The following is a 14,058-nucleotide window of genomic DNA, read 5'->3' as shown; positions in this document are numbered from 1 at the left end:
TAGAATTAGAAGCTCTTTCTACCGTACTTTTGAGAGTTTGCCTTGAATGTTTGATGACTAAAATTCCTTCCACTGTGTTCACACAGTACACTAATCCCCCATCTTCTTGTGGGGACCCGCAAATGGGGCATGTTCCTCCCACTTACTGGGTTCACACGTTACCAAAAGTTCATTGACATCAACTCACGCTCTTCCTTCCAAAGCACTGTTCCTAAAGTATTTTTTTACACACGCAAAAAATTGGGCTATTAAATTTCACAGATTTTTCCCCAAAAAAATGCAGATTTCTCGTGTAAGATCATAGCCATGCACGTTTTAAATTCACAAAATGAATGGCAGGTGAGGTGTTTTCTGTGAGCACTGCTTATCAAAGACTGCTCCATACTTTTTCCACAAAGAAGCTTTAGCTTACATTATCAAGCACAATCTTCCTAACTTGAAGGCAGCCAGACAAGGTAGCATCCCTACCCACCACTCATCAAATACAACTTCATGGCTTACTCCCATACAAAAGCCTCAGGTATGGCTGCCAAACTGAGCCAGCCATCTCCCATTCACTGCTGAAGCTTGCCCCATGTTATTAATCCCAGAGGCAGAGTAGTAAGTGTAGGTACAAACGAAAGAATCGGTGAAACCTAACGACAATGCCTGCATTTTCATGGTTGGAACAGGCATTTGAGCTGAGAGGCACACCTACAAATGTGCAGTCATGCTTAAAAGAACAACGCTTATTTCTGGAGGATGCCAGCATCATCTAAGCCCTTATCAAAACATTGCTAAACACAAAATGATAGAAAGCCTGCCACCTCGAACACCTTGCTGACATCTTCACTACAGCAATCCAAGTGACAATTTTGTAACCTCATCTTGTATCTCAAAGAAAGTGTACACACATTTAAATGAAATTGGGTGGACTAAAGCCATAGCACATGGCCTCCATGAACTTTGGTACCAGAGAATGCCGCAGGAATAGCTCACTGCATACGGTGGGTAAGACAATTGACACAACTATAAGAAAATTTTATTCAAAAGAAAAAAGAAAAAAGAAATAATTATGCACATGACGATGCTCCATCCACTGACCAATCAAAGCTTCACTGTGAGCAACTCCATGTCCCTGATGTTCCTGAAGACCTTGCTATAGCACCCACCCTTTTTGCCCAAACGAAGAAAAATTGATCATCCTTTGCCTGAAATCCTCACCACGAATTGCTCTATCTCCAGGCCTTGTGAACCAGATACCATGATCAGCAGGGAAGCGAGTTTTGCAGATATACATTCTTGAGCAGCTTTCAAATTGGTGATGCCCCTGATGTTCCTGAGGATTCTGCTATATCACTAACCCTTTTGGTGATCAAAGAAAAACTCTCCATTCTTTTCCCTGTTTCCTCACCATGAAGAGCCCTGTTCAACCTTCTGAACCAGATATCGTAATCCACAGGGTAAGGAGTTCCACAAAGACTGTCCACATAGTCTGCAAATGCTTTCAAAACTGCAGAAACCTCCCCTAGCTGTTGCTGGATAGCCCTTCGGGCCCACGATCTCTCCCTCCACTGCAATGCCGATTCGATGCTGTCAAAGTGTGGTGTGCTTCCTCCACAAAGGAAGTAAAGGAGGTACACCAGACTCTCAGAATCAGAGGCCGGACAGAGTTTTCCTTCTTGCAAAGCATAGGTGGAAGAGAACCGTAAACTGATCCCTGGACTGTCTCGATCTTCGAGAACAGCATGACCCCATTCTACGAGGATGTGATAACTCTCTCCATCACCTCCTACCACACGTAGTACATGCTCTGGAGTTATATCACCATGCTGAATACCTGCCGAACCTGCACTCCGTAACGCTGAAAGGCAATCGTGACAGCATTTAAGGGCCTCTTCTGGTGAAAGTACACCATGCTTTTGCACAACTACATCCAATGATTCCCCAATGGGCGATGTCACTAGAATAGGTGTTCCACACCATGGGTGGTCACATCGCCCACCAGGACTCTGCTTGGTGCAAGAGCCAGGGTGTAGAATCCTCCCTGAAGCCACAAGCTGGGGCAAGTACTTGCTGGAGATACCTCTCTGCTTCATGACATTCAACACTCGAGTCTGCCTCTGCACCTGGTACCATGTACTCATATCCTCCCACGAAGGCTCCAGCTGAGATGGATGAGCTCCCACATAAACATTCAAAAGCTTACCGACATCGTCTAGGGCAGTTGCTCTATAAGCTGAGCGTCTGCCCTCAACAGAATCCTCAAGTATCTTGAAGCCCCTTTGCCAGTGGGAATCTTCGAGCCATAAAATCGTTCCTTGACCAAGCTTCATTCTTTCCATCTCCTTCACAATATCTGTTTCGATCTCTTCTTCTATCTCTTCAATCTCTCTGTGATTTTTGGTTGAGTGATGAGATGTCATATCTGCACCATTCTCATGAACTTCCAAGATGCGGCGCTCCAATCTCCTACGCTGCAATCGCGTGTTGTGATCTGTGGCTAACTCAGATACTGATTTCCTTGGTGTCCCTTTGCATTGCTCCATACTGTGAAAGGTCGCTAAAAGCAATTGGAGGGCACCAATATCGCCCCAGTTTGCATTTCCGAGCCTGTTCCAAACCTGTTCAACGGTCGAAACTGTAATATGTGCCCTTGCTTGCACCCATGCTATGGCATTATCATAAACCTTCGTGGTACTTGTGTCCAGTTCATTAACATCCCCTTCCACTTTAACCACACTTCCACAATGAGAGTTAACCAGCAGTACATAGGCAGTATCAGAATGCTTGTGAACAGCTGACTTTGTGCGGGCCATTTTCCTTGATAAAAGCATGTGCAATGCATAGAACACAGCCTGACCCACAACAGCTGTATCGGGAAGCTGTCCAGCCTCCACAGAAAGGTCAGGTTTTAGCAACACAAACTCCAATATGTGCTCCCACAAGGCATATGCTCCTCCACCACTTCTTCCTACTAAAGCAGCACAATGAGGGCCCTTGACTTTCTTTGAAGTATTCTTCTCGCCATATGCATTCTTCGAGCCAAATCCATGTGAACCAGTGACAAAATACGGGAATGGATCATCTGCACTCCAGAAAGTCTCCCACAGACCTTGGGCACTTGCATGTAGAAAATCTTCCACAGCAAGACACATCTCAGCTTCTACAGACATAGCAGAGGAGGATGGTGAAGACATCACAGGCATCCGGAGCAGCTGCTGAAACTGCACTCCTTCCAATGCAAAGTCAAACTGACGAAGCTCATCAAGCTGAAAAGGAGAATTAACCTGATGGTGCTTGTTTCCTTCTCTATAAAACTTATCATCAAGCCAACTCCTGAGTAGCACACTAAAAGCCTCACTGTCCCCTAATCTCTTCAAAAAATCCTTTATGCTGTTCCCAGGACTGCGTGTCGATCGAGTCTTAGGTGAGATTCCCATTTTGCTGGAGCCCGCAATCGCACTTTTTCCATCTGGAGAAATACCTGCTATCAAGAACTACCTATCTCAGCCATGATGCATAACCATAAACTTTGAGAAAAAGGCTCTCTCATACTAGTTACAATTAGTATGAAAGAAAATGAGTAGAGTTGGACCTGGAGATGACTTTTGAAAGCTTTTCTCTCCTCCGTGGCCACCAGCGACTTCGAGCTCTTTGGACCGACGTCCTGCAAACATTAATGCCACTGAAATTACAATCATGTGTCCCTCTTTAACTACAGTGGAATGACCACATTTAACAAAGATAAGGTCCAATTGTAGATTTCAAGCACTATAATTAAAGGGCATCATGATCGCCTGTAGCATCCAAAATGGGACAGTAACTGCTGGGGCCATGCACCAATGCAATAATGTATCTTCTGGCAGATCACAACACAAGTATTACTGTTTTTCCCTTCTCTGTCATCCAAATTGCGTGCTCTCATCAAATTATAAACCTCTACGCACCAAACTTACGCAAATAGAGCATGGTTTTCAATCATCCTTGCTAATATGCATGCAAGTCTATTAAGCCGCTCTGGTAAAATAACAAAGTGGCTATATACGAACTGTTCTCAGTAGGCGCTAATGCGGCCATGCAGCTATCTGTAAGGCTGTGAGCACTGTGAAAGGCTTCAACGATGTACTTATGGCATCAAGGAACATGGGACCATCAGATCGGCCAGCAAAATACATAAGAAAGGATAGGAAGAAAAGCCATACCCGATCTCATAACGAAGCTTTGGGCAAACCACCAGAAGCAGCTTCTCTTCGATATGGGGCAGCTACGGAAACCATGAACAGAGACTCCCTTATTCGACGTGCAGCTGCAACAATAACTGTAGTGTTCTGTGGCGCAGAATTAGGGCACAAGCGCAGAAGAAATCTACAAATTATGGCGTACGAGGCATCCCAAAAGTGAAGCACGTCGAAACAACAGTGAATTGAGGTGTGGTAGGGAGATTGTTGATGAGAGAGGAGGCAGCAGTCAAAAGACCATCGCCCATTTAGTAGTTGCTGTCTGAGAGGAAAGCGGAAGAGATTCTCTCTCTCTCTGTCTCTCTCTCTCACACACACACACACACACACACACACACGCTTTCTAGGCAGTCTCTCTCTCTCTCTCTCCCTCCGCCTCCCCCCCGGCCCCGCGTTCCTTTTTCCTTTCTTTTGAATGGTGGGCATGCGCCAAATTCGCAAATCTGTGTGGTGTGCCCACCTGCTGCGATTGATTTGTGCATTCAATGGGTTGTCGCTCAACACTCTTGAGTCTTGACCTCCAATTGTGCATCGTGGCACCGTTTGAATTGCATAGGGTAAAGGGGCCAGTAGAAGGCTGGGGAGTTGATTCGAGGCAATGGAGGTGCAAGTGAAAGCTGAGCCAAGTAGCAACAAAATTGGCAACGCGATTGGCGCTACACAAGCGATGTGTAGCAGAAAAACTTTTTTGCCATGTATCGAAAAGAGGGTGAACAACGATCCAAGACAGTGGGTATTTAGAGTTGTTGTCCCAGCTAGGCTTGAACCCAAGATCTGCGTCGGTGGTGATTTCATTTCAGTCGTGTTGACCACCCCACAACCCGTCCTTACTTGTGCTACATTTGGAGCAACCTTTACTTATCTAGGTGGGTCTCTGTAGAGGACCCACCTCGTTATTGGCCCCTTTACAATATTGCACACTACTTTGCTTGGTTTCACCTTTGGACACTAAGAGGGTCCCCAATTGGCATTGGCGCCTTTGGAGGGCCCTCGAAGTTTATGCCGCATGCCACATACAATTTAGTGTGCACCATTTGGAGGCTTCGCAACCTACTACTGCCTTTTCGCTTGGGGGTGCATCAACCACCCTCCACCTTAATAGAAAGCTTTTATGACCTCTAATGGGAGGTTCCCTGAGCGTGGGGAGTAGGTCACCATCAGCGTACATGCAAGCAGCTGGTTATGCTAAAGATAAAGGACCTCACAATTACAGGGCCATGTATAAAATGTTTTTTTTTTTTTTGGGGGGGGGGGGGGGGGGGGGGGGGGATGTGCAGGGGCACTTTAAGAAGGCTCCTTCATAGTCCTCCTAATACCACGTACATGCCCCATAGGTACTCATCCAAGGAGCATTTCGACGATGACCGGCAAATAGTAGCAGCTTTTTCATTGGGGTTACCGAGCAACCATCCCCCACAAGGAGCCAATCACCTTTTGACAAGCTTTACACAGCTACCAAGCTGTAAACAATTGCCCACAATACGAGGGAAAAATGTTCCTTCACTCACTGTGCCTCTTGAAGGCTCATTGGTGAGGGCTCTGTCATAAAACTCTAATATCTAACTTTCCCAAATGATTTTGAACTGGCCATTTAAAATGGGAAGATAAAGGGAGCACGAGTTAGAATACTAAAATGTGCTACATGACTGATCACAATAGGGTACCCACATTATGGAGGTCGTTTTTTTCAAAAAAAAAATCCTAGATTCCATCCATGAAGGTAAAAGAGTTGCCTTCATGAAACTTTTAAAATAGTATTTCTATTTTGAAAGTACAATTCAAATAGTGATTTCTATTTGAGCCCGCTCTCTCTCTCTCTCTCTCTCTCTCTCTCTCTCTCTCTCTCTCTCTCTCTATACGTGATGACACCCAGTTTGCACGACAACTTCTCTTTTTCGCGCATCCACGTGATGTCTCCAAGCCCACATGCTTTGCTAGAGGTCATGCTCTCGTGTGGGAGCTAGCACGACAACACACGGAGTACATCATGTCTTTGCAGGTCATTCTCTGCACTCGCGTTGTTGTGCTGTGACACGTACATAGTGGGAACGCATGCTACAAGATCTATGTTGCAACTTTTTAGATACATAATTATATTTTCTATAATGTACATATGCATATCTAAGTATAATAATAAGCTTTCTATCTCATCCTATTATTTATCTCAAGGGTAACATATTCTTAATTTATCGTCAAAAAGTACTATGGGAAAAGCGTCAATAGTCCGCCTCTTTAACTTGGGGCAAAAAAGCATTGATTCTTTCTTTCTACTATCTCATTATTATCTTACACCTTAGCTAGATCCTATATCTAGGTTAACTTTCAATATATATATATTTATATATTCTATGTATTTTTCATATTTTTTAAAATAGCTACTAGGAAGTAATCAAATCCTGATGGGACAGTAGGTGGCATGATTTTCAAAGATACACCTATTTTAATGCATTATTGCAAGCATGATTACAAAACTTTGTCAAGGAGCAATGTCATGCTTTTATATGGCATGAGGCGTCCATTGGAATCAAATAAAAGTTTAGGCTAAGGGGACCACAAGAAGACTTTTGCTGCCAAAATTGTACCCTATTTTGACTATTTTTTTACACAAGGTTTCAATATTATTTGGAAAAGTATATAAAATGGGGTCGTAGCTAATAAGGTGAATTTTGTCCATATTTTTACTTTTTTATTTGGAGCCACGGTTGGGGAGACATGATCAAAATACTGGACCCCAGTCTGACCACATCATGCAGGGATAGCTCATTTCAAACTTTTCCAATTTCTATTCACACTGGCTCTTCTCTTCTTGTGTAAAGCCTTGGGGGTTCCCTTCACCTATAAAAGGGGACCTCTTCTTCCTCGAAATTCATTCAAGCCATTCATGAGATGAATTCATAAGGGAGTGAGAGCAGTAATGCCTAATTGTACTTAGCCATAAACATAAGCCTAAGCCTACACTTACTCCTAGAGGAAGACTAACCAAAGTTGTAAGCTATCCTTGGAAGATAAGCTCTGATCAATGAAGGACTTGAACTTGGTGCATCAATCAAGGCTTGAAGTCTTCCCTCTTCTTCTCTCTCCATAAAAATGGTAAATAACTTCCGAATGGTTTGTCAAGTAAGATATGTTCTACTTTGATATTTTATTGATTTCTTGTTGTTTTCTTTTTTCTCTCTAATCCAACATATACCTCTAATCTCATCTCCCTCTCTAACTAAACGTATCTCTCTCACTCTTAGAAATTCATTCTCTCTACAAATTTTGGGTTCTCCTTGCTGCAAGTACATCTCTCCCCGCAGTATCTTTATTGCCTACGGGCAAGAATAGGGCTTGGGAGAAAAATTCTCTTCTCTTCTCTTCTCTCATATCTATATTTTGCACATACTAGAGTTATCCTAGATGAATCATCCACATGATGAGAATTTCTATCGCTTTCACTCTGTGTAATTTATTAGAATTAATGTATGTATTAGCCATAAAATACACTTTCAACAACGTAAAGTATTTCTCTTTGGCCTAGAAAGGCTCAATGAAATACTTCTTTCACCAGATCCCATCATACTACCTCTTATAGACCATAACTTTTCTTTTGACGTTGTCGAGAAATTTGCGGTCTTGCCAGGAAAGCACCGGGCTTATGGCTGTGAGAGTTTGTGAGAGAACTCAACAAAAACTATATGAAGGAGTTAAACCATAGATGCCATGAAGACTAAGGTTTGGAAAGAAGTGCAATCAAAGAAGACTCACTCTTTCTCTCTTGCATTCACACACACAAAGAAAGAACGCAAAAGAGAATGTCAAAACAATATGAAGATGAAAACATCAAGGCTATGGTCATATCGTATCATGGGTAATATGAAAGGGTTAATGGATGAGTTAATGGCATTCAATCTTGGCTGACCAAATAGGCTACGAATTGTTCTTTGGAATTGTAGTTTTGTGCTTACCATAATATATATATTTTGTCTAGTGATTGGGATTAATTGTGTGTACAAATCCTCTTGGTTCATAGCAAGATAACTACGCTTACATCAAAAGAAAAATTATAGTCTATGAGAGGTAGTATGATGGGATCCGGTGATAGAAGTATTTCATTGAGCCTTTCAGGGCCGAAGAGAAACACTATACGTTGTTGAAAGTGTATTTTACGGCTAATCCATACGTTAATTCTAATAGATCGTACAGAGTGGAAGCGATAGAAATGATCATCATGTGGGTTATTCATCTAGGATAGTGTGTGAGAAATGTAGATATGAGAGAAGTGAAGAGATGAGAAGTTTCCCTCCCAAGCCCTATTCTTGCCCGTAGGCAATAAGGATACTACGGGGAGAGATGTACCTGTAGCAAAGAGAACCTAGAGAGGATGAATGAATGAGAGAGATAGGTTTGGTTAAGGAGATGAGATTAGATACATATATATATGTTGGATTAGAGATGAAAATGAAAACAACAAGAAATCAAGAAAACATCAATGTAGAACACATCTTACTTGAAACCCTTCGGCACCATTATTGATGGAGAGAGAAGAAGAGTGGATAATTCCACTTTGATTGATACGCCAAGTACAACACCTTCTTTGATTAGAGTTGATCCTCCAAGGATGGCGTACAAGAATGGCTAGTTTTCCTCTAGGAGAAAGTGTAGGCTTGGGCTTATGTTAATGGGGCTAAGTACAATTAGGCATTACTACTTACTCCCTCAAGAATTCCTCTTCTCAATGGCTTGAATGCTTGAGTTCCTTCCAAGGAAGAAGAGGTCCCCTTTTATAGGTGAAGGGAACCCACAAGGGTTTACACAAGAAGAGAGGAGCCAGTGTGAACAGGAATTGGAAAAGTTGGAAATGAGCTGTCCCTGCATGATGTGGGCAGACTGGGGTCCAGTATTTTGATCATATCTCCTCAACCGTAACTCCAAATAAAAAAATAAAAATATGGGCAGAAACTTCAGCTCATTAGCTACGATTTTCATTTAAAAATCATTCTCCAATTCGGATTGGAACCTTGTGTAAAAAATTCATCAAAATAGGGTCCATTTATGGCAGCAAAAGTCTTCATGTGGTCTCCTTAGCCTTGACTTTCATTAATTCCCAAGGACACCTCATGCCATATGAAAGCATGACATTTCTCCTTGACAAAGTTTTGTAACCATGCTTGCAATAATGCATTAAAATAAGTGTATCTTTGAAATCATGCCACCTAGTGTCCCACTAGGATTTGATTCTCTCCTAGTAGCTATTTAAAAAGAAATATAAGAAAAGTATAAAAAATACATATATATATATTGGAGTTTACCCTAGATATAGGATCTAGCTAGGATGTGAGATGATAATGAAATAGTAGAAATAAAGAGTCAATGCTTTTTGCCCCAAGTTAAAGAGGCGGAGCTATTGACACTTTTCCCATAGTATTTTTTGATGGTAAAGTAAAAATACATTACCCTTGAGATAAATAATAAGATGAGATAGAAAGCTTATTTTTATACTTACATATGCATATGTACATTATAGGAAATATAATTATGTATCTAAAAAGTTACAAGATATCTCTTGTAGCATGTGTTCCCACTATGTACATGTCACAGCACGACATCCACCCCCTCTAAACCTGCACATCCTCCGGTATGTGCCAAATTATTTCTTTGTAAGATCAGCCCTCTTGTACATCTTCCTTGCTTTCATCTTCACTGGATGATTCCAGAGCTTCATTTTCACTTTGATCTTCACCTGTGTTTTGCTCTTCTTCCTCATCAGCATTTTCTAGATGATTGTCTCCTCTTCTCTTAAACATTTTGATCCTTTTTCCTGCAATGGGAATCTTTACTTCTGTGCCATCTCGTTCAGACAAGCTGTAAGTAGCAATTTCATGCACATGTTTTACAACATATGGTCCAAACCATCTTTTTGAAAACTTACGCATGACTGTGTGTTGGTTATCAAGGCTACTATCATACACTAAAACCCAGTCACCTTTGTCAATTGCTTTGCTCCTGAGCCGATGTCGCTTATCAAAGTAGTCCTTGTTTTTCAATCTTACATTTTTGAGTCGTTCTTTTGCAGCTTCAATGTCTCCAGGTCTTCTCTCTAGCTGCCTTATACGCAGTGCAAGGAGATCTTCCCTACTAAGCCCCTCTTGCCAAGGTAGTACATTCCATGTAGGAATTGTATCTTCAATCGGCATCACTAGCTTTTGACCATACAATAGCTCCGCAGGCATGTAGCCAGTTACTGAGCTATATGTTGTACGATCAGCCCATAAAGCATATGGTAACAGTTTTGGCCACTCACCAACTCTTCCTTCGCAAGCCTTGGCCAAAGCTTTGATGATAGGAGGATGCCCTCTTTCACTCTTTCCATTGCCTTCAGGGTTGTAAGCTGTAGTAAGAGAAAGCTTGATCCCTAATCTAGAAAAGAACTCCCTTGCTTCTTCGGCATCCAGTTCACCTCGATCTGCAGTGATTTTTCCCACACAACCATAACGGCAAATCACCTCATCAAGAAGGAATTTGCACACAGCTTCTGTGGTCTTAGCTCTTAATGCTCTTCCTTCAACCTGGTTAGTTAGGTCCTCTCGTGCAAGAACCAAGTATCTCATCTGCCAGAGTCCTAAAGGCATCGTGACTAGATCCACAACCCATTTATAGTGCATGGCTAGTGGATATGTAGGGTGCAATCCATCACGATGTCGAACATTTGAATACATTTGACAAGTTACACATGACTCTACAAATTGAGATACATCTTTATACATACCCTTCCACCAGTATTTTTCTTTCAACTTGGAGAAGGTTGCCCACACACCCCTGTGTCCAGCCCATAAACTCTCATGAAACTCTTGCATGAGCTTTACTTGAGTCTCTTTTTTACATATAACCCTTTGTGGTGTAGCACCCTTTTGTTTAGGATGCTTCCACAAGTAACCATCCCTCAAAAAGTAACCATATGCTTTCCTGCGTATCCTCTTGAATTCTTGTTCAGACCAATCATCCTGTTTTGTTAGAGTACTCAAGTACCTTCCAATAGAAAGCCAATCACCTTCATAAAGATCTTTCAAGAACAATTCAAGTGAATTAGTCATGCAGACATTGTTACCTTTGACATGAGAGATAGAATAGAATTTTGTGCCTACATCATCTCCCTCATCAATCATTTGTGACTCATCTTCATACCTTGCCCTTGATAGCATATCTGCCACTGTATTGTCTTTACCTGCAATGTGCTTAAACTCGGGATTTAAGGACTTAATGTAGGCAATCCACCGCAACATAGCAATGTCTGGTGTTGAGCAGCTTGTAATCATCCCAAGAAGTGGTAGACAATCTGTTTCTACAACCACACATGCACCAATTAGGTACTCTTTTCCACTTTTCAAGGCTGTAACCATACCCCATAACTCTCTCTTTATCTGTGAATAGTTTCTTTGGCGAGCACTTAGTACCTTTGCTCCAAATCTTACCACATACCTGTGTCCTTCTTTGTCATCTTGCCCTATTGCCCATCCAATCCCTGTAGGGCTGGTATCTATTGTCACAATCACTGGCCTTTGACACTCATAGTCTACCTTTCTCAAAGTCGTTGCTGACTGGAGTAACTCCTTTAGCTTTTTCATGGATTTTACATGTGCTTCTGTCCATTTAAACTTTTGATTCTTTCTAAGCAGCTGATAAAGAGGATCAGCTACATGCGCATAATGTGGAATCCAAATAACATAGAAGACACATGCTCCTAGAAACCTTCTAACCTCAGTGATGCTAGTGCATGTTTCTTTCATTCTTTGGATGGCATCTACCTTTGATGGACAAGGTTTCCTACCATATGGCCCGCACATGTGCCCCACAATGAGCACTTCTTTGACACCAAACATAGACTTTTTCCCTGACAATGTAAGATTCACTTCTTCCAACCTAGACAAAATTTTATCACAATCATTTATGTGATTTACCACAAACCTACGACATCCCTTGAGATCCAAAGCTTCATCTTTGTCACTTTCTTCACATCCTTTGATAGGCAAATCATCAATGAAAGGCATTGTGATTTGAGGAATAAAGTCACGTAAGACCTTATTCATCCCATTCATCATATGTGCAACCGAGTTGGTTGCTCCCTGTGGCAAGGTACACATCCTTACCAAACCCAAAGGTGTCCTCATGGTTGTCAAGTCTCTGCTTTCGATTGCAAGCTGAAATTGATCATACCCTGAGTAGAGATCCCCCATTGAGTAGATTGCTCTCCCTGCAAACGCCTCTGCAAATTCATCCACAATTGGACCTGTACCTACATTTCTAATTGTCACCTTGTTCATTGGTTGCATATCTTGGATAAAGCATAGAGAACCATTCTTCTTTGGAACTGTGAACCACCTGTTTGAGCATGGAGCACAAGAAGGCTCCAAGATTCCCATTTTGATTTCCTCATTCAGTAGCTCTACTAACTTTGGCAAATGAGCCTTTGGAACCGGAATAGGCCGCAGATTCCAAGGCACATGAGGTATTGTGAAAATTACCATAGGAGCTACAATATAAGGATCCACACATCCTATCTCATGTGGCTCAAATGCAAAAGCCTTACCATGCTTTGAAAGCATTTCTTTGAAGCACTTTGTCTCCTCCTGTGTTAGAAACTCCTCGCAACCAATCTGCAACTCTTGAAAGGACTCCTTTGTGAAGGTATGCCCGATCTTTTTAGGATTCCGCAAACTTGGTTGTAAAGAAGCCTGTTCAATCTTTTCCCTGTTGTTGGGTGGTAAGGGTGAAGCTACTGGTTTCACCTTTTTTGCTACACTCTTGTATTTAGTTTCAACATGGACTTCTGGGCCTACTGTTTGGCTTTCTTTAAAGGCTTCTATTACTTGATACATTTCCATAGAGCAAACTTCCACAACTTCATTTTCAAGATGCAAACTAGACCTCATTATAGCATCAAGCTCACCCATAGTATCTACAAAAGAAACTTGTTCACACAAACCCAAAACATTTTCAGTAGGCTCTAGCAACCCACTCTTTTTCATGCCTATTTGTACATTATGCACATATTGCTTCTCACATCTCTTCAAATCTTCAAGTTTTGTAAAACATACTGATCCATTCTTTGTTACCAAGGAGCTCGTTAAAAATGCTTCACCTATTTTTGCATCAGGCGAGACCCTTTTTCTTTCTGTACCACTGCAATCCTGCTTTACAATGGTACTTGGCCAAAACCCATCATTTCTCTATGATCATGAAACTCTTTGCTCACCTTTGGTAGAGGATGTTCTCTGAGGTTGTCACGATTTCTTTCATGGTTTACACAAACTGTGAGAAATTGGACAGCACGTTTACCATCTTTGCTACGTACCCTAGCATATGCTGAACCATCGTCCATTACCTTTGTTTCCATTCGAACTCCCACAATGTAGGGCTGTCCAAGGATGAGATGATATGAAGATGTATCCTGTACAAAGAAGTTTTGGTCAATCTTTACATCACCTATTGTTACCTTCACACCTGGACATGCTGCATACAATTCACCGGATGAATTGTTTGCCACTTTTACCATCCAGCCATGATCTGTGTCCATCGGCCATTTGCACTTGTTGTAGAGACTCTTTGACATTATGTTTATTTCTGAACCATGGTCAATCAAGGCAACAAATGGCTCTTCAAGATCACCTACCTTGACCAAAGTTTCTGTAGTAGCCCTTGCCCAATGACTTCGTGAATAGTAACTCCTAGGAATATCTTCAACTTCTTCATCATCATTTGAGAAATACACTTGCTTCACTCTCCCACTAGATTGGTAGAATCCTACCACAGCTCCATCATTCTCCTTATTTTGCAGGTGCATCCCTTGTGTCTTTGAGGT

General features: G+C 41.8%; 1 protein-coding gene across 3 annotated transcripts; it reads right to left on the bottom strand.

Annotated features, from left to right (window-relative positions):
* Nucleotides 1-844: 844 nt before the first annotated feature.
* On the bottom strand, nucleotides 845-4,562 carry LOC147435171 (Protein kinase superfamily protein). 3 transcript variants are annotated; one of them, XR_015185069.1, is made up of 4 exons: nucleotides 4,185-4,562; nucleotides 3,578-3,649; nucleotides 1,084-3,466; nucleotides 845-977 (listed from the first exon to the last, which is right to left on the bottom strand). XR_015185069.1 is itself a non-coding variant. In XM_086488274.1 (3 exons), the coding sequence occupies exons 1-3, from the start codon at nucleotides 4,192-4,194 to the stop codon at nucleotides 1,293-1,295; spliced, it is 2,256 nt and encodes a 751-aa protein (XP_086344400.1). In that variant the 5' UTR covers nucleotides 4,195-4,562; the 3' UTR covers nucleotides 845-1,292. The 3 variants fall into 3 exon arrangements, 2 of the variants coding, with proteins under 2 accessions (XP_086344400.1, XP_086344401.1); XM_086488274.1 differs by having other exon boundaries at nucleotides 845-3,466; XM_086488275.1 differs by lacking the exon at nucleotides 4,185-4,562 and having other exon boundaries at nucleotides 845-3,466; nucleotides 3,578-3,659.
* Nucleotides 4,563-14,058: the final 9,496 nt, after the last annotated feature.

This window comes from Adiantum capillus-veneris, chromosome 18 (assembly GCF_014529385.1).
Source record: "Adiantum capillus-veneris isolate H3 chromosome 18, ASM1452938v2, whole genome shotgun sequence".
NCBI classification, from domain to species: domain Eukaryota; kingdom Viridiplantae; phylum Streptophyta; class Polypodiopsida; order Polypodiales; family Pteridaceae; genus Adiantum; species Adiantum capillus-veneris.
The sequence above is the reverse complement of the archived record's forward strand: the minus strand, read 5'-3'. Positions and strand labels throughout refer to the sequence as shown.